The 20,214-nt window shown below is 41.3% G+C and overlaps 1 protein-coding gene across 1 annotated transcript; it reads left to right on the top strand.

The window, feature by feature from the left end:
- Positions 1 to 1,444: 1,444 nt before the first annotated feature.
- Positions 1,445 to 18,665, top strand: CTSC (cathepsin C). The gene is made up of 7 exons (XM_084285272.1): positions 1,445 to 1,660; positions 3,046 to 3,191; positions 11,511 to 11,677; positions 12,125 to 12,280; positions 13,863 to 13,978; positions 16,654 to 16,785; positions 17,496 to 18,665. Exons 1-7 carry the CDS (start codon positions 1,498 to 1,500, stop codon positions 17,996 to 17,998), a joined length of 1,383 nt encoding a protein of 460 aa, XP_084141398.1. The 5' UTR covers positions 1,445 to 1,497; the 3' UTR covers positions 17,999 to 18,665.
- Positions 18,666 to 20,214: the final 1,549 nt, after the last annotated feature.

Below are 20,214 nucleotides of genomic sequence, written 5' to 3'. Positions count from 1 at the left end.
CTTTCAACCCAAAACATTCTATGATTCTGATTTAAAACTAAACTGTTGAGTTCAGTAATAAGAGTATCTATCATGGAGATTTATACCAGTTTAGCAAAATTATTTTAAATTTATATCTGTAGTTAAGCTAGTGCTTTGTTTTCATAGCAAACACAGTACTATAGGCATTTATTATTCCCCTGAGAGAGGCTATTTTTTACATAACTTTGTTTTTAATTAGGGTGTATTTACTCCTCAGAGAATCCTTTAGCTTTCTTGGTTGTATGTATAACTTTGGGGATGTGAAACTATGTACATTTTGAATCTGGAGAGGCAGTGAAACAAGCACCACTTTGAGTGCATACTCAAATATGCACTGGGCTGCACTCAGAGGCTCAGTTTTGTGGAAACATCTCTGCCCTTTGAAAACACCCATGCTGTGCAAACAGTCTGGTCACTGAACCTGCAAGAATTTGCATGTTACAAAGTCTTACACAGTCTGGGGGATTTTTCTGCATTTTTGCAGGCTATGGGCTGGGGTTGACTGCCGCAGGTCTCTGGGGTCCCACATCCCATGGTGCTGTGTGGTTTTCTAGCCACAGTGTGCAGCTGGTGGGGAAACCCTGAGTCACCTTGTGCAGCTAAAACCTGTGGTAGATCAGTGGCCTTGTCCTCCACAGCTCCAAGACTCCTGCCTAAAATAACACCGGGGACTAAGCCTACTGGCCTGCCCCTCTCTGCTAGGACTTCTCTGAGTGTGGAGGTCTTGGCTTGGATTTTGGGGCACAGGCTCCAGAGATGACATTGCCCTTTACAGGGGAGGATGCCCTTCAGGGGAACGATACTGTCTGGGGAGGTGAATGGGGTTTGGGGAGGACAAGGCACTTTGGAGAGAAGGAGTCATGTTGGGGATGAGGATGCCCTTTGGTTAGGGGGACTCCATTTAGGAGAGAATGGCATTGGAATGGGTTGCCCAGGGAAGTGGTGGAGTCACCATCCCTGGGGGTGTTTAGGGAAAGGTTGGACATGGTGCTTAGGGACATGGTTTACTGGGTGATACTGGTGGCAGGGGGATGTTTGGACCAGATGATCTTGGAGGTCTCTTCCAAACCTAATGATTCTATGATTCCATTTGTGTGGGCAATGCCTTTTGGTGAGGAAGGTGTCGTTTGCAGGGGAGGCTGTCCTTTGGGCAGGACACTCTTTGGGGAGGAGGACTCCCTTTGGACAGGTCATTTTGAGGGGTTGGAGACACCTTTTGATCAGGAAGACATCCTTTGAGAAGGACACCCTTTGGCGACAAGGTCACTCTTTGTGGACAGTATCTCCCTTCACGGGGTGCCACACACCATCAGAAAGCCCCTCAGAGCGGTAGGGCAGGCTCCGAAGCCCGGCCCCTCAGCGTATCACGACCGGGGCCGCTCCGGGGCGGGCCCGGGGAAGCGGTGGGGCGGGGAGGCCGCGGCTCCCGCGTCCATTTTAAGGGCGGCTGCAGCAGGCGGCGGAGGGCACGGCGCCATGGCAGGGTGGGCGCTGTGGGCAGCGGCCGTGGTGCTGGCGGCGTTGCCCGCCGAGCTGCTGGCCGACACCCCGGCCAACTGCTCCTTCGCCGACCTGCTGGGCGCCTGGCAGCTCCGTGTCTGGCGGGGGGGCGGCCGGCACGGCAACTGCTCCCAGGCGGGTGAGAGCGCGGCGGCCCCGTCCCGTTCCCCTTTTCCCCGCCTGGGTGGATCTGTGTGTGGGTGTGGGGGTCCCCGGGTGTGGGTCGGGGTCCCCTAAAGCTCTGTGGAGGGGTCTCCGAAAGCTTCCACGCCGCCAGGCCTGAAAAGCGAAACTGGCGGTGAGGAAGCGGGTGCCTGCCTCTCCGGTGTGCTTGTTTGCAGGCGGCTTGTTTACTTTTTTTTTTTTTTTTTCTTTTTTTTTTTTTTAAATCTGGGGCTATACCTTATAGCTCTTGACACTTGGTTGCCAGCAGAAGCTCATTAGTAGTGTGTTATTTAAGGCTTTTGGTTTATAATACCTGCTTTGGTGGTAGTGGGGCCCCCACATGCTGCTGGTTTTGCCAGAGCCTGAAGCAGCGTGCAGAGGTTGGTGCTGACCTCTTGCCATCTGGGCTTAAGGCAAAAAGGGGCTGATCTGAATTAAACTCTGTGAAAATTATCCTGTCTAGCTCAGGGTGACCACTGTGGGCAGCCCTGTTAAAGCACTCCCCTTTTTGTTGTTGTTTGTTTTGATTTATTCTTGTGTTATTATCTTTCTTGTATATTTTTGATTTGGATTCACCTAGACCTTTCTGTTTTTCTGCTGCCTCATGCTGGTTTGCTTCCTCCTTCACAACTCCAGATGTCTTTCCTCTCAGCTCAGCCTCTCCTGAAAGTGGCTCTTAACAAAGTGGCTCTTAAGTGGCAAAGTGTGGTGTTGCTCCTGGGCTACACTGGTGTCCCAGGAGGCACCCAGCTGTAAAAGCTTGAGTCTGGTAACAGCAGGAGAAGTAAAAACAGCATATCTCTTGGGAGCATAATAGTAGTGAGGAGTTATTACTTGATTATTATTTTACAGTATTACTTTAAAAGTAGTGTTAATGCATTGCATCTAAACTGTCTGCATTAATTTGATCCCATCAGGCAAGTGTCAGATGAGAATATGAGAGGTAAAGCTGGACCTGGCAGGGTTTGGAGCAGTGCTGTGAGGTAGTGTGGTGGCTGATACCTGAAACCACATGTTTAAGAGGAAGATTTGTCACTGCAGACACACTGTCTTGAGTGACAGAGCATACAAATCCTATGTAGCAATGCATCAAGTTACATTTAAATAAGCTGATGCTTTCCTGAAACAGCTGTTTGATACTGTTGCTGTTAGTAATTAAATGTGCAAATACTGTCTAGCATTGCAGAATGAACATGTTCATGGTGATAGGTAAGTGAGGTCCCTAAGGTGTGTTTGCTTGATGCCTTTTTGCAGGAGGCTTTATGCAGCAAGTGTATTTTGGAAAAAAAAAAAAAGATGCTCTTTACTAGTTTGTATTTTAATTGTAATTTTTGCAATGATTTTCTTTCTTTCTCGCAGGGCCTGTGGAAAAAACTGTACTTGTGAATCTTCAGAAGTTAGATGTGGCTCAGGATAGTTTGGGCAATTATGGTTTCTTCACTTTGATTTACAATCAAGGCTTTGAAATTGTGCTAAACAACTACAAGTGGTTTGCATTTTTTAAGGTGAGTTAACTTGTGGTCTGCATCGGTGACTGTTGCTAAAAGATCTTGTTTTTCTGTTTAGTTGCTGAGCGCCACAGTAGAGAAGTGAGAACACTTCTTTCTCTTTGCCTGGATAACCAGACAAGTGGCTGTTTTCTTACATTAAGAACAATCAAAAATGTTTGTTGGTGGCTGGGTAGGGAGAAAAGGGTAGAAGAGGTATTTGAAAAATCTGGTAACAATGCTGCAGCTTCTGATTCTGGGTATGCTTGCTTCAACTGAAGACCTTCGTGAAGCTAACTCTCCCAGTCTACTGGGAAGAATAGCCTTTTCAGTTTTCTTCCTGACAGCTTGCATACAAATGAAATACCAAACATAATTGCTTTTATCTTTCCTTAAAGATGTTCTCAAACTTATGAAATGTACCCTCCGCACTGTAGAAAGGTCATCTGTTGTGGTTTAACCCCGCCGGCAGCTAAACACCACACAGCCGTTCACTCACCCTCCCCCCTCCCTCTCTGGGATGGGGGAGAGAAATGGGAAAGTGAAGCCCGTGAGTTGAGATAAAGACAGTTTATTAAGACAGGAAAATAATAATAATAATAACAATAATGATGATAATAGTACTACTAATAATAATGTGCACACAACAAGTGATGCACAATGCAGTTGCTCACCACCCACTGACCGATGCCCAGCCTAACCCTGAGCAGTCTGGCCCCCCTCCCCCCGGCTAGCCACCCCTATATATTGTTCCGCATGACCCCAGATAGGATGGAATACCCCTTTGGCTAGTTTGGGTCGGCTGTCCTGGGTCTGTCCCCTCCCAGCTCTTGCTGCACCCCCAGCCTGCCTGTTGGCAGGACAGAGCAAGAAGCTGAGATGTCCTTGGCTTGGTGTAAGCACTGCTCTGCAACAACTAAAACATTGGCGTGTTATCAGCACTCTTCTCATCCTAAGCCAAAATATAGCATTCTACCAGCTACTAGAAAGAAAATTAACACTGTCCTAACTTAAACCAGGACACCTGTCCTCCACTTCGGAGGATTTCTAGGAGCTGTAATTCTTAGGTCAGAGTAAGCCTTAAATCTTCAAGGAACCTTCCTACCCCCTAGAACTTTTTTATTCTTAGTAATACTGTATTCTCCAGTCCCTGTTAATGACTTCAGATCAAGCTGGAAACGACTAGTAGTCAGGGGATAGACCAGCGAAGGCCCACTTGCTAAGGAGCACTCTGCTGGTCAGCTGAGGAATGGCACTATGAATCTGGAGGGTGGCTTGAAACGATCTGCATGATAACTTGGATACTTGAGAGACACATGTTCTGTGCAGCAGGACTGCTCAGACACTGAGTGCAGCCCTCAGGAGTAGTGAATATGTTCCTTGGTTATTTTAGAAGGTGTGATCCTGTGTTTGGTTTCAGATGAATTGATAGTAAACACCCAGGCCTTGTCCAAGCATAAAATCTCTGAACCTTGGCTAGTTGTAAGGAAGGCAAAGAAATGACTTTTGTTTTAAATTGGCTTTCTGGGAGCTATTGTAGATAGTTTATTTCACAGCAGCTATTTTCATGTCATTGCTTTCAGATGCTAAGAAAAGTGAGTGATCTTTTCTTCCAGGGAGACATAGTCATTTCTATTCAGTAAGGTAAAGCTCAATGAAGCTCTAAATGAACTGTAGCTTCCTCCGTGTCTATCGGAGTCCACTTAAGTTAAAAAGAAAGAACAGTGTAGGTTGTTGTTTTAAGACTGTCAGTGGTGTTTTTTGCACGTTAAAAAAAATGTAGCCTTTATCCAGAGGTATTACTGTTTTAAGACAGGGTCTTATATTTGAGCAAGAGCAAAGTTTGAGAGAGAAATACCCGATTGACTTTCTCTCATCTGTAGATATCATCGAGATAGTGACACTAAGCTACCATGATACGTATGCCCCGGTTTGGCAGATGATACAACAAAAACTACAGACAGCGAAGAGTACTCTAATTGAACAGATTTGCCTTTGAAACTTATCGGACAGGGACACTCTGCAAGCTTTCCTACAGTGGGAGAGTGCCCACCTCGAAAGTGCTTAATTTGAAGACTTCTTTCCTTAAAAATTACAGAGAGGATTACAGCCTAAGTAATTTACCCTCTATAATCTTTCGTTCATGTTATTGCTGTAAAAGAAACCACAGATTACCAAAATGGAAGTACAGTGGCTAAAGGAGTATGAGGAAATATAGCAGCACGTAATAAATGCATTTTTTTTCCCTTCAGACAGCTAGTTGACTTTGGGCAAGAATTTGTAATACTGATCATCACCGAACTTATTTCACAATTGTCAGTGGTCACTAGAGCAGAAATGGTTCCTTACAAACCGCCTGACCTTATGACGTGTTGATTTTTTTTTTTAATTCAGTAAATGTTGCATTACACATGAAATAGAAATACAAAATATCTAGTCTTGATAAAAACTGAAAATGGTTTCTTCCCTCAAATGCAATTTACACGCTTCTAGGATTGATTCCATTGCTGTCTCCTATAAAACTTCTAGGGGAAGATAAAATACCCAGTTCAGAGCACACTTAGAAGTTTTTTTTTTTTTTTTTTTTTTTTTAAGAATAATTGCTTATTGTTTAAAATAACCCTACCATTTGCACACGTAATAACTTAATCGTAGCAGACTACACTTGCTTAGTGTTGGTCATAATCTAGCAGTCCTTGGAGTAAAATAGGGTGAACTAGAAAGCTAGAGATGGCCTTCCTACCTGGAAATGGAGCAGTGGAGCAAGAGGAAAGCATGAAAGCCATTTCTTAGAATATTGCGTAGCCTTGATTACTATTTAGAATGTGGTAAGTCATTAGATGCGGTCCCTTTGGAGTTCATGGAAAGGAAGAATTATCAGTCTGCCAGCACTCTTGCTTTATAGCAGGAAGATACAGAATTGTTATGTCTAATGCAGAGTAATTGCATATTGGTTTTTACTACTTGATAAAATGACTTAGTTTTATTCTGAAATAACTTTCCAATTTACTCACTGCTCTGGAGTTACAGATTCTGAATTGGCCTTTTTGGTTCATGAACAGTTTGATTTTGATTTCCGAAAGAAAGATCTTATTTATGAGTCACTTTGGAAGAGAAACATAGTTTATCCTAGCATTTCAATAATTTAGACTATTTCCCACTTCTAAATTTTTTTTTTTTTTTTTTTTTTAATATTTAAGTTGTTATAATGTGATAATACAGAAAATAAAATTCCAAGGCTGGTCTCATACCTTAAGACTTCTGCTCTTCTGAAAATGCTTACAGAGCAGCCATAACACAGAGTTTGCACATCTCCTTTTGTGGCTGTGGGTTTGGGCTTGTCAGGAAACCCATTGTTTTCTGTCATTATTTTAAAGTTTGCTCATAAATTTTAAGCTCAGTTTGCTGCACTGAAGTTAAATTATGTGGCTGAAAACCCAATTGCAACAGAACAGAAAGTATCCTGACTCTACTATGATGCTTTAGCACTTTCTTCATACTCTGCCATTGAGCAGAGGACAGAGATGCTGGGCTAAATGCTGAGTTGTATTTCAGCCAATACAGTACTTTATGTGTCTCAACCATAGAGGTTCAATTAAGTACTATCTGAACTTGCAGTGTATTTTTGCTTAATGTTAAAGAATCAAACTTCTAATAACTAAAAGGAATGCTGTGGGCTTGTCTAAACTGTGGCCTTAGCAGAGCTACTGCACTACATGGATACAGCCTGTTTGATAATGCACACTTCAGTTAGTGTTTTTTTTTTTTTTTTTTTAATAGTCTTTTGTTCTTGTGACTTACTAAACAGCCACATACTCAAATTTTTGTAGGACCTCACAGACTTTACAAGCTATTTGTTCTTTCACCTGGAGACTATGGGCAAATGACTTTCAACACAAAAGGAGTGGATTGGGTGAGCTCACCAATGCATTTGTTTTCCGCAGATTGCTTTAATAGAATAGGTAAATAAGGACTAGCACTATTGTACTTATATACTTTTGCATAGGCTTGTCTATCTAGACTTGCCAAGTTAAATGCAGTTTCTTACTGGATTTGTGCATTGTGCTTGTCACAAGTCATGGATATTCTGCCTGGTGTTTGCAGCACACAACTTGTTTGTTTATGGGATTGCACACTTATTTAATGTGTGCTGCTGAAACAGCACACATGCTGAACTTGGATGGGAAGTAAGTGTGCTGACGCCTGGCAGAAGCCTTAGCATGTGCTTCTGCTGGATAATGTAAGGACTCTCTGTATGGCTACACAATATACCAGGCTGTAAAGTGTTTTTCAAGTGATACCAATAGCAACAGCAGTGGAATAGTATAAAAAGCTAGAGTGAGTCTGAAAGGAAGATCGAGGCCTATTTGTTTCAATCATTTGATGTCTAATAAATGCTGAAAGAGGCTACTGCTTTGGAGAGGGAGTCTTGTAAAAATCTAGGTTTATCCCTTAAGTTAAGCGGTATTACGGATTTGAAGGGTAGACCATGCGGTGGATAAGCAATTGGCTCGATGGCTGCACCCAGTGAGCAGTAGTCAATGGTTTTGTGTCCAGGTGGAGGTTGGTGATGAGTGGTGTCCCTCAGGGGTCTGTCCAGGGACTGGTGCTTTTCAATAGCTTCATCAGTGACACAGGAGATGGGATCGAGTGCACCCTCTGCCAGTTTGCAGATGACATCAAGCTGAGTGGTGCAGTCAGTACAACAGAAGGAATGGATGCCATCCAAAGGGACCTGGCCAGGCTGGAGAAGCGGGCATGTGTGAACCACATGAGCTTCAACAAGACCAAGTGCAAGGTGCTGCACCTGCACCTGGGCCGGGGCAACCCCAGACGTGAGTATGCCCTGAGCGAAGAACTCACTGAGTGCGGCACTGCGTAGAAGGACTTGGGGGTTCTGGTAGATAAAAGGCTCAACATGAGCCAGCAGTGTGTGCACTTGCAGACCAAAAGGCCAACTGCATCCTGGGCTGCATCAACAGAGAAGGGGCCAGCAGGTGTTTTTTTTTGATATTGCTGAAATGTACATGCTAGAGTTGGTAATGCTATTTAATTCTGTAAATCAATTGAATATTGATTTCTAACAATCTTAGTTGGACTCACATAGCTAGCAATGTGATTCCTGCTGTTTCCCTGAAGTGTAAAAGTGAAAGCATAGATTCCTAAACTGCATAATGCATGTTCTTTGGAGGAAAAAAATAAAAGCATATAGTTTGTGTTTGCTTGCAAGATAGTGTTTTGTTCTGATAGTCTCACTTTCTGTGCTTGTAGAGTAGGGTATCTGCAATCCCATTCTAGTTTAGAATGTACTTCCTGTATTAAAATACATAGCTGCTCTTGTAAATTTGATGAGAAACAAGGGGTAAATCTTCCCCAAATTATTAGTGTATGGGATAATTCTGCTTCCTAGAACTTGAGTTGGCCTGAACATTGCTTAAATTGTGAACAACAGATTTAAGAGGAGGGGATGGCAGCCTGTGTATGTTGCAATGCTGTATCCAGCAAGATCTCTGTCCTTTCTTTCCTGTTAGGGAAATTTAAAACTTAAAACTTTAAACAGTTAATTTTACCAACACTAGAATTACATTTAGATTATGTTGTGATGACCTATGCAATCAAGACCAATAAAATACCGGAAAGTTTACCTGGGTTCAGGTATCTAATAGCAAGCCTTGAAGTTCAGGCACATGAAATATTCTAAGGTTAGGATTGGAATTGTTTAGCTAACTTCTGGCATTAAATGAAGTCATGTGAGATGTCTCACTAGAAAAAATAAGTATTTGAAATGGAATTCAAGTTTCATGTTTTCAAGTCTTAGAATTTGAACTGTGAGTGTAGTTTGTTTGACTTTTCTACAGGATTTGTTCTGAAACGGTCAGATTATATTGGATTGAGTGTACTTGAAGCTGCAAAAATGAGCATTGGCTTATGAAACTATCACATAGCATGGCTGCAGTGGTCCTTTTTTCTTTTTTGTTAAAAAAAAAAAGGAAACCATGTGTGTACGACAGCAGGGAAAGTGGATGCAGTAGTGCAGTAGTAGTCCAGCAATTGCTGGTGGTCACTGCTGCATGGCTGTTATCCTCTTAAGCATGCTGTTCTGCTGGGAGTTCTGCAGGTGTGGTGGTCTGCCAGCAGCTTTGGTAGTTCAGCACCATAATTTATGTGCAGTCGAGTTGGTGATTGTGTAGCTGGTGGTACTCACTGAATTAACACTGCTGAAGTTGGTCATGCCCCTATCTGCCTGTGCTTTGAGCAGGCATACTTAAAGCAGATCCTCTAAAACTGGTACTTCCAGATTTGCTAAATCTAACCTTGTCAGAGCTCTTGTCTGATCTGGGTATGAAATCCTACATGTGGTTACCAATGAAATACTGATTTAATTGTGTACCCTTTAGGAGTAAGCAGTTGTTGTCATTGTTATGGCAGCAATGACTTTGAAATCTCAGTTTGGCTCTTAAAACACACGGCTTATTTGGGAATTAGCTGGTTCTAGGAATTAAGCACAAATGCTGTTTAATGGCAAATGTTGTTGAACAATGGACAAACAAGGCAAGTTGTAGTTTCAATTTGCGATTTGGCTGATAACTCATTACCTTTTTTTCTCAGTGTGAATAAGTCCTAAATCTGTGCTGCTTGTTATGAATTAATATAATTCTTCATGCTAGACAGGGTCTGCATCTGAATGGTATCAAAAGCAGGCCTGTTCCTTGAGTATTTTTCAAGTATTCAGCTTCAAGGCCAGTGGTCATCAAGAATGGTTGTGTATAGTCTTGTTTAAATCTAGGTGTGTTAGGTCACCCTGTTTGGCAAGAAGTGGGTTGGACTAGATGATCTCCAGAGGTCCCTTCCAACCTCAATCCTTCTGTAAAATCAGGCAGCTCTTAAGAAGGGCGAGTAGGTATTCATTTACACTATCGTGTAGAGCCAAATACAGTGCTTTCATGGTAACTTATTGATGCAAAGCCAGTAACTTTTTGTTTGTGTATGTATGTTTCAGTAATGCTGTTGTGAAGAGGGTATTTCTCAAAAGTTATCTCTGGACCTTGCCCTTGTATTTGGCCAAGTGTACTTCTGCCTGATACTGTGAAATCTTTCTTCACAGTAAGATGTGATCAACAGAACAAAATAACAGTTTATCCTTTTAGTGCCTGATCAACAAACATGCTTGTTTTGCTAGACAAGCATGGATTTAGATGTGAAGCCTCTGCAACTTCCAAACTGGGGACAAAGTAAACTCCCGTTGTTCTAAAACAGTCAGAGGATTAAAACCTTTAGTTATACTCTTCTGATTGATAGACTTAATTATATCATTGTCTTCTCCTTCAATTTTCCTGTCAAACTGTCATACTCACAAACTTGCTCTGTGGTCTATCTTGAGGCGCTTCCATTGCTGTAAGCCACCATCTTTTTCACTGAAGAGGCTGATCAGCATTTTGTTGAAATATATCTCCAAATCCATATGTCATATGTACATATGAAACTTGAACAGGATGGGATTTAATGAAGACTCCTTGGATTAGGAAACCTGGATTTCATTGAAGTAATCTATGATTAGAAAAGCAAAGGTAAAGGTTTTGTAGTATGAATTTCCAAGTTCCTGTTTAACTTAATACTAAACAGACTTGTGCCATGAAGGATGAACCTTAAAAGATTCCCCATCCCCACCCTTCATCCCCCTAAAAAGGCATTCTGCTAAGAAAGAATTGGTAATTTAGTAAACTTTTTCATGCAGCGGGGTAGCATGTTAGTTGTAGGTGTCGTATGCAGATGTACTTCACTGAATAGATTCATGTATTATTATTCTTCCGTGGTGGAATGAAGACCCATGGACTTGTTACCTGATGCTTTAGTAATGCTCTCCTACTCCCCTCCCCCCCCCCAATTCCTACTGAGTTGCACTCAATGGATCATCCTTTTAGTTTCTTCAAACATTTGCAGCAGTCTATGGTTACTTTTGACTAGATAGGGATGTGGTGCAAGAATCCACAGGGGCCTTGAACAGAATGATAAATGTTAAGATGTCTATTACACTTTATCTACAAAATTAGCTGTTCAACCCAAAGAATTACTATGCATTATTTGATACAAGTACTGATACGTGGTATGTTGTTAAAGGTGCAAGTCACAGTCCTTTAGCAAGTTGATAAAACTGTTTTCTCTCATTTACCTGATGTTCTCCTGATGCTTTCTTTTGAAATCAAACATGATGTAGGTTGATCTAGAATGTTTGGCCACTTCCTCTGAAACAGAACAGAAAGCAGCTGGGTGGGTAGGGGCTACTGGTATGCTAGCAAGTGCAAGTATTTAACACAACATAACCTCTTCACATTACAGTATAAAAAGGAAGGCCAGAAGGTAACCAGCTACTGTAATGAGACTCTACCAGGCTGGGTACATGATGTACTTGGCCACAACTGGGCTTGCTTCAGTGGACAGAAGATTTCTTCATCTCCCTCAGATGTTCATGTAAACCAGCTACCTCTCCAGAAACCCCAAGGAAGGTAAGCAACAGATAAGTGACCTTTCACTGGATAAAACATTTGGTAACTGTGCTTCAGGTTTCAGCAGAAACCATATGGATCAGTTCTGTGGCTGGGGATGAAATTAATGCCAGTGATAATGTTGGAATAAACCTTGAATGTACAAAGACAGGGGAGGCTGTGCCAGTCATATCACACAGATGCTATTTCAGTCTGTGTTTTCCTGCAGTTACAGTTGAAGCCCAATTACAAAACTGGCATGTCTAAAAGAGATGGTTGTATCCTGCCAGTTATAGGCTCTTAAATTACAGAAACCTTGCTTTGATCCAATGATTGCATAGCTCCTTATTAATACATAGTAGAAGACTATTCCAGAATTAGAGCCTTCTCCATATTTAGTTTGGAGAATGTTTTTACATTTCAATCGCTGTCGCTTTCTTATCATGCTATTTCATTTCTTGTTTGCAGACTTTCAAGCAGACGCTATGTGCACAACTTTGACTTTGTAAATGCTATCAATACTCAACAGAAGTCCTGGAGAGCAACAAGATACAAGGAGTATGAGAATTTTGCCCTGGAAGAGCTAACTAGGAGAGCTGGGGGTCTCTATTCCAGGACTTCAAGGTACTGCAGCCTTTTGCTTTCTCATAAGGCTACATCCACTGCTGCCAAAAATCTGCTTGTATTTATTTATCTTGACCTTTCCTAGCTGGGTTTTGGCTTGTAGTTTAGATGTTTAATGTTTCAAGCCCTTCATCTCACTTTCATAGAGTTCTAACATATTTCACCATTTGAATGAATATTTTTAACAATTGTTGTGTAAAGCAGTTGTGACAAATGCGGTTACCCACCCTTTAATCTTGCCCAGTAACTTTCTAGTGTGTTCATACCCACAAAGAAGTGGGGACAGTGTTAGGTGCAATCTCACACACCTGTCTACCCATCAGTAGTTTGCCATAGACTCGAGACTGTGCATGACAGTCTTCCTGGTCCTCCTAGTTCATAATTGCAATTAAAAAGCAGGATTCTGTTACTAAACACAAATAATGAAGCTTTTCTGAAGTTCTTGGTTACTTTGGCAACTTGCCTTGCCAGCAGCCAGGGTACTCCCTGCTGGGAGTGTAGTGAAGTAGAATGAAGTAGCCTTGTGAGTATGTTTAAGGTCTTGCAGGTCACATGACAGAGTTGCGATAAGAATGGATGCATGGTTCTCCTTATAATTCTTTAATGTGAGAACTAGAGGTCTTTGATTCAGAGTTTCCCTTTGGCTATTTTACCTTTATATTTTCATATTTCCCACTGCTATGGGTAGAATGCTGCTGATTCTTCCAAGCTGTGTCAATTGTATCTTTTTGGAAGAAAGTCATACAATACTGTAATTGACTTGCATGGGAGGATTGTGCAGATGATCATGATGTCATTTGTAGACAGATGTTTCCTTGTAGGTGGTGTTAAATACAAAAACCTCTTTGGAAACTGCACCGTGCAGTCCTATGACAGTGTTTTTTCATGCTAATGCTTTCAGAACAGACTCCAGTGCCTGGTGTTTGTGAATGACACTTGATGCACAAGTTATGGGACGAGCATCAGGTTGTGAATGCTGCATGCAGGAAGCTCTTGGCTTGCTGGTACATGAGCATCACTTGGCTGCAAGTGGTAAATGAGGACAAGAAGCACTTAGTGCTGCTTTAATAGTCAGAGTAAAAACTTGCTCCAGGGAAGTCTCTTGGGCAAGTGGGACTGCAATTTTTGAAGTGTTGATATAAGCCATGACATAGTGTCTGCAATTAAACAGTCTGTACTTGCTGTCAATGCATGCTGCTGAGGCGAGGTGCCCTCTGCAGATAGAGATTCTGCATACCTGGTTGTAGAAGAGAGATCAAATAGCTGTTGCAGAACTACGTTGCTACCGTTGCTGAGAGTTACCTTGGCACTTCTGACTAGTTCAAAAGTATTTGACCTAACCAGCTTGTAGATGCTTCATAATACAGTTCACTCTGGGAGGGGTTTGAGTAGGTCTTGCATCCAGCTGAAACTAACCTTTTGAGATTGATGCCCACTCAGCCTTGATGGAGACTATTTCAAATCACTTAGTATGAAACTAAGCAACCAGTTGAAGCTGGAAGATGGCAACAATGTTACATGATCATTTCCTTACCTACTGTGATATGTTACTCAGAAGTATATTTTTTTTCTTATTTTTTAGACCAAAGCCAGCACCTCTAACACCTGAGTTACTGAAAAAAGTATCAGGCTTACCAGAATCCTGGGACTGGAGAAATGTGAATGGTGTCAATTATGTCAGCCCTGTTCGGAATCAAGGTAAAAAAAAAAAAAAAAACTCTGGATGAAATGCTCTAGAGTTCCTTAGATACACTGAGATACTTAGATACTCCTTAGAACTCTGTATCCTGCTGTTAGCAAGATCTTATCCCACTTTTTTAGTGTCCTGTAGTTGATAGATGGTGTCTTTACTATGAATAACTTGTAGAAACTGGGTGGTGTGCTGGCTGGCAACACTTGGTGAAAATGCAAAATAGAAGGTGCTAGTGGTGGCAGTGCTGTTATACAAACAGCAGGGTCTTTGGCTGGAGTGAAAGCCAGCAACCACAGTGCTCTGCATAAAGACAGTTGTCAAGACTTGTCCAGATAGTCACAATCATGGCTTTTTGCATGCTGACAGAACTGATCTATGTTTAATTATTTACTTAATTCCTGCTGATGGCAATTTAGCACACAGCTTTAATGAATAAATCCATGAAAATTGTTTATGCTACTCCCAAATTGTATCACTTTCCTAACTTTAGGAGTTGCTTAAATGGCTAGTTGCAAGAAGAGCTGTTGGTTGTTGTGAAAAATATGTATGCTGATAGATACATAATACCTGTGGAAAAACAAGTGTTAAACATACCAAAATGGTGTTCTTCTACTCTATAGGCAGTAGTTTTACAGCATTGTGATGCAAGATAACTGTTCTACCTCTTAATTAGATACCTATATACTGGAAAGCAGATGTGGACTAAGTTAATATGTCCCTTTCCTATATTTACAAACAAATTTGCATATGCTGGTAGCTATCCAGTTACAACTTTTAGGGGAACAGAATATATTTCTTGCCACCATGCTAATGCTACTTAAATTACTGGTCCTTGGTTTATGGTTTAGTTTTCTGCCAAATTCTGCCAGCTAGTTTCCTGGTAGCAAAAGCATAGAAAAGCTTGTGCATTCTTTGTGTAATACTGCAAGACATGGCAGGCTTTGTGGAACTAGAGTTGTCTCATATTGTAATACTTATTCCTAAGATGGTAGCATCCCTACTATATAGTCAAAGCTGATCTGAGTCAGGTTGCTTATAGAGCATTAATGGCCTTTTTCAGCCAAGAAACTTGTCTTCTAGAAGACAGCCCTGTCATTGTTTATCAGATTTACTAGGGGGAGAGGAGGGAAATGTTAGCTTTAGAGTTCCAATTTCTATGAGTTTCTGTAAGCTTTTCTTTTTTTTTTTCAGATCAAAGTATATGGATCAACTGATTTTTCACTAGGTGCCCTTTTTACCCCTCATCATTTAACAACCCTTCGTGTTGAGTTAATGGAATCTGATTTGGCTGAAGCTTTAGTTAACTCTGGAAGAGAATTTCTAGAAAGTCTCAGTAAAGGAGCTACTCTTGCAACTGTGTTGACTCTAATAGTGTTAGTTTTAGATAGTGATAGTTTTCACATTAAGAGCCTCACAAATACCCCTGTGGTAACAGGTTTAAAAAAAAAAAAAGTAACTGCCCCTACAGACTTCCAGGTTGAAATGACTGCATTTGGTGTGCAAAGTACGCCAAAAATACAGCAGTTTTTTGCAGCACAGCACATCTTGTATGCTCTGACTATACAATGAGTGGGAGGCACCTTTCACTGTTTCAGTTAGCCCCGCTGGGCAAAAAGCATTCTTGTTCAGGCTGATTTTTGCCCCTTTTCCTCAGAGACGCATCTACCTGAATGAAGGTACAATTTCAAAGTCTTGCTTTTGTAATAACTGTGCTTTTACACACCTACACAGTTCAGGAAAAAGTATTTTGTTTTGTTCCTTGTGCCTCCCTCCTTTTCATAGCTCTGCAGTACTTGACTTTCCTACTGTCAGAAAACAAAAGGAAATCGGGCACCTTGGTGACAATCAGTAGATAAAATAGGACCTCATCCAAGTAATTGTCCTTCCCTGTGATGGTTGTTCTTCTACTTCCAAAGGCTTTTAATGTGTTACAGAAAGTTTCTAGGGAGTGAAGAGGCCTAAAACTAGAAGCAATACTAAATTTTGATTCAAAGGTAGGGAGACTTAGCTCTCTGCCAGGCAACAGAAGGGAGATTTAAGTATCTCTGAAAAGCCAGCGTACAATTAGATGTCCTTGGAAAGTAAGGGGAATGGGATGAATCCATTATATCAAACCCAGTGTTTATACCACTAGACTCTCCAAAGTGAGTTATTTTATGGGTAGTTCTAGAGGTGGAATACTTTTAACAGAAAGTTACAACATTAAATACATGGATAGTTCTAAATTTCAGCTTATCAGTATTCGCTTAAAATAGTTCAGTGTCCCTTAGCAAATGTGCAACATAAAGGGTTATAGTCTGAGGCAGCAGGTTGTGAGCCTTCTCTGCTGTAACATGGTCTCTGTAGCTGCATTCTGTGTGAATAGCATGGATGTTAAATGATACTGCTGGAAAGTACTCAGGAGCAATATATCGTCTCTTATTCTCGAATAAACTCGGTGTTCCTTAAAAAGTTGCTAAAAGTGTTTTGAACAGAACTGCTCACATGCTTAATAGCTAGATGTATATTTAAAGTTCTCGTGCTATCAGTGTTCAACTTCTAATTACTCTAAGATGGTCTTGCAGATTTTGACTCTTCTCAGTGCACTCCAGTAATAGCAGTACCTGAATGCAGGTGACTTACTTTGTTTATGTTACTGTCTGCTCTTCAGGTTTTGTTTTTTTTCTATTTCTCTCCTCAGCCTCATGTGGTAGCTGTTACGCGTTTGCCTCCATGGGCATGCTGGAAGCAAGAATACGTATCCTCACAAATAACACTCAGAAACCAATCTTTAGTCCCCAGCAGGTTGTGTCTTGCAGCCAATATTCTCAGGGTAAGTACACTAGTGCGTATGAAGTTAACTTTCAATAATAATGACACTGCAGAAGTATATTCTTAATTTCCACAACTTTCTGTGAACCAAGTCACCTGGCAGGCTATATTATTGTACTTGTTTTGAAAGTGGTAAATATTCCAGAGTTGCCAGCCCACCTTGCAAAGAGGTGGCATTGAACCAAGAGTTCATGGCCCCTCACTAAGGATGTTACTGGATTTTAAGTAGCTCTGCCTGAGAGATGGAGAACAGAGATTGAAGGAACAGGGCTGAAAACATATCTAGGTTGCAAGGCATGCCTAGAAAGAGGAACCAAGTATCCTAAAAGCATATTCAGAGAGAAGGAACATATGGGCAGGGGGAGATAAGCAAAAGCAATGACTAAGGCTTCAAATTTCCAAAGGAAGAATGGTACCCAGTATATGACAACTTTTTTACAGCATGTAACTAACTGCTGTTCCTGATGGGGTGTCAGGAGCAAATGGATGAGGAGGTGGTTCATGCATTTGTGTTCCCTGAACAGCTCCAATGTGCTCTGAATTTTATTTTGTGTGTTTTAGAAAGATAGCTATATCTAATTGGAATACTAGGATTATCAGAGTCACTGCAGCTTGTGTTCAATACTGTAATCTGTGTTTCAAGATTTGAGTAGGAAATTCTCCTACATCAAATAACTCTTGAAGGGAATTAACCATGTATTTTTTGTTTAGGTTGTGATGGTGGTTTCCCATACCTCATTGCTGGGAAATATGTCCAAGACTTCGGTGTGGTGGAAGAGGACTGCTTCCCTTACACAGCTCAAGATTCTCCATGCCTGTTCAAGCGTAGCTGTTACCACTACTACACTTCTGAGTACCACTATGTTGGTGGTTTCTATGGAGGCTGTAATGAAGCCCTGATGAAACTTGAACTTGTTCTGGGTGGGCCAATGGCTGTTGCCTTTGAAGTTTATGATGATTTCATGCTTTATAAAGAGGGAATCTACCATCACACTGGGCTGAAGGATGACTTCAACCCTTTCGAACTGACTAATCATGCTGTCTTGCTGGTGGGCTATGGTAAAGACCCAAGAAGTGGTGAGAAGTTCTGGATTGTCAAGAACAGTTGGGGCACCTCATGGGGAGAAGATGGTTACTTCAGAATCCGCCGTGGCACAGATGAATGTGCAATTGAAAGTATTGCAGTGGCTGCAACTCCTATCCCAAAACTATAAATGCACAAGTGTTTGTCTAGTGCCTTTGTCTGAGAAGCAAATCCCCAGCCATAAAAACATACCATTGTGTTTTTTTTAAGAGACTATGATTGAAATATGTACCCTAGCTTAAACAGGAAAGCTTTAATAAAATTTTCCAGAACAGAGAAGACAGTTTCCCTGGGTGAGAGTAAGAATACTGTAAGCTGTTCTATGTGTACTGTAGGCTTCCTCTCTGGAATCTGACAGTAGATCATCTAGAATGCGGTTGCTATTTTGGTAACAGTGGTGATGGTTATTTGTCATTAGATAAACTTTTTTTTATTTCAGTCACCACTTGCATTTTCTTCCATGGACAATCTTGCACTTCAGATTTCAGAAGGAAGCAACTGCTATGATAATATGCAGCTACCCTGAATGGACATTGTAGTGCCTTATTTCTCAGAAATCATGAAGTCACTGCAATTTAGAACTTAAGTGCGCACTGGGGAGAGAGTGGGCAATTTCATTGATTAAAAGGAAATTTTAAAGCTTTAAGTGTCCTGCAAAAGCTGCAAGTTAAATCCTTATGACAAAAATCAATTCTATGTTTTGGGATGTTACTAAATGTTCCAGTTCTAGATTTTATTGCTGTGCTTTGCAATTGATCATCTCAGAGTTCAATAAAAAACACCCCATTCCTTTAGGAGTTTGTACTTGTGGAATTAGTTAGTTCTTTATTTCTGTGACCTATCTTAAGTTTTGAACTTGTCAAGAACTTGGTCCTTTACCAGGTTGTAAACTGATGGGGAAGGAGGATGAGAGGAAAGATGAACTAAAAATCATACAAGTGAGACCAAGGTTCTCAGCAGCACAAGGTTGGCAATACCAAGCAAGACTGTCCAGGAGCATGGTAGTCCTTGCTGTGGATAAGGGACAACTTATTCAGTAAACTGGCTAGTTCCCCAGTAATCTCTGTTCATCTCTGCCTTATTAACTTTAAATATACAGGGTAGAAGAGTGGCACTGAGGAGGGGGGTTGCAACACTTGGAATGAGCCATTTCTTTCTAGATGAAACTTAGCAACAGTACTTAGTTACTGCAGTACTGGTCATTGCTGTTCCCATCAGTAGGTATGAGTGGCTTACAGGTGAGGAGACCTTGTTTCTTGAGTAGAAAATAACTTTGGTAATCTGCTACAACTAATGACCAAACCAGTATTTTATATATATAGAAAATACATCCTTCCCCCCCCACCCCCCCTTTTTTTTTTTTTTTTTTAAGGGCATGGGGATCTTTATAAATGTTTATAAATGGTTGTCTGTTTGTAATCAAAATGTTTCATTTAACTTAAGTGGGAAAACTCTTTTTTTACTTCAAGAACTGCTTGACTCAAACTTGCTTTTACTGAGGGTCAGGGGAAGTATGGCTTTGTGGTTTTGTCTGCTCTTTTTGAACCTCCCTGCCAAAAAGTATCCAACCATGTTAACAAGAGTCTCAAGAATAGTTTTTGTTGTCCATTGGATCTTACTAGCTGAGGCAAGTGGGGGTGGGAGGGGAGAGCAGGGCACTTTCAACTTATTCCTTTCCACTTGGATTATGTGATACTGCTGCAAAACTGGGCTATGTCCTGTAATGACTTAATGCTGTGGTAGGGGGTGCATTACACCAGGAGGATATGTAGCTCTCCCACACAATTATTTGCCTGAAATGCACAACCATGCATACATTTTCTTTTGTGTTCTCTTCCTGTTTCCTCCTATACTAGTGCTTTCCCTGGGAAAAATGTTGCTGGGGTGGGAGAGGCAATATTGCTCTTCTTTCCCCTTTTGTGGAATAGGGAAAGGGATGGCAGGGGCACAGCTTTCCCTTAGTAATCTATGCATGGTTTGTGTCTGCTGTGTTACCATGCATAATGAAATGGTGTGATGGTTCATGTGCTGATAAACAACTCTCAGTAGGTCACCCAACAACCTTTAAGCAGGGATTGATTTGAATTACAGTAATAAAACTAAAGCTGAAAATTGCTTGAAACAAAGCAATCAGGAATGAAAGAAATTGTTGCCTGTGCTGTCATTATGGAAGAAAAAAATACTGGCTGCACTGCAATGGCAGCAGCGTGCTGCCTGCTATATTGGTGTTACAGCTACACAGCTTGACCTAATTTGGATGACAGCTTTTCTGTATGTCTGCAGCCATGCTGACACAGGTATGAACAGAAGATGGTCTTCTACGTATAGGTGGTCTGCAGGCTTTCT

Source organism: Netta rufina (assembly GCF_964035555.1).
Source record: "Netta rufina genome assembly, chromosome: 1".
In the NCBI taxonomy this organism is placed as follows: Eukaryota; Metazoa; Chordata; class Aves; order Anseriformes; family Anatidae; genus Netta; species Netta rufina.
This window is presented reverse-complemented; position numbering and strand designations above follow the sequence as displayed.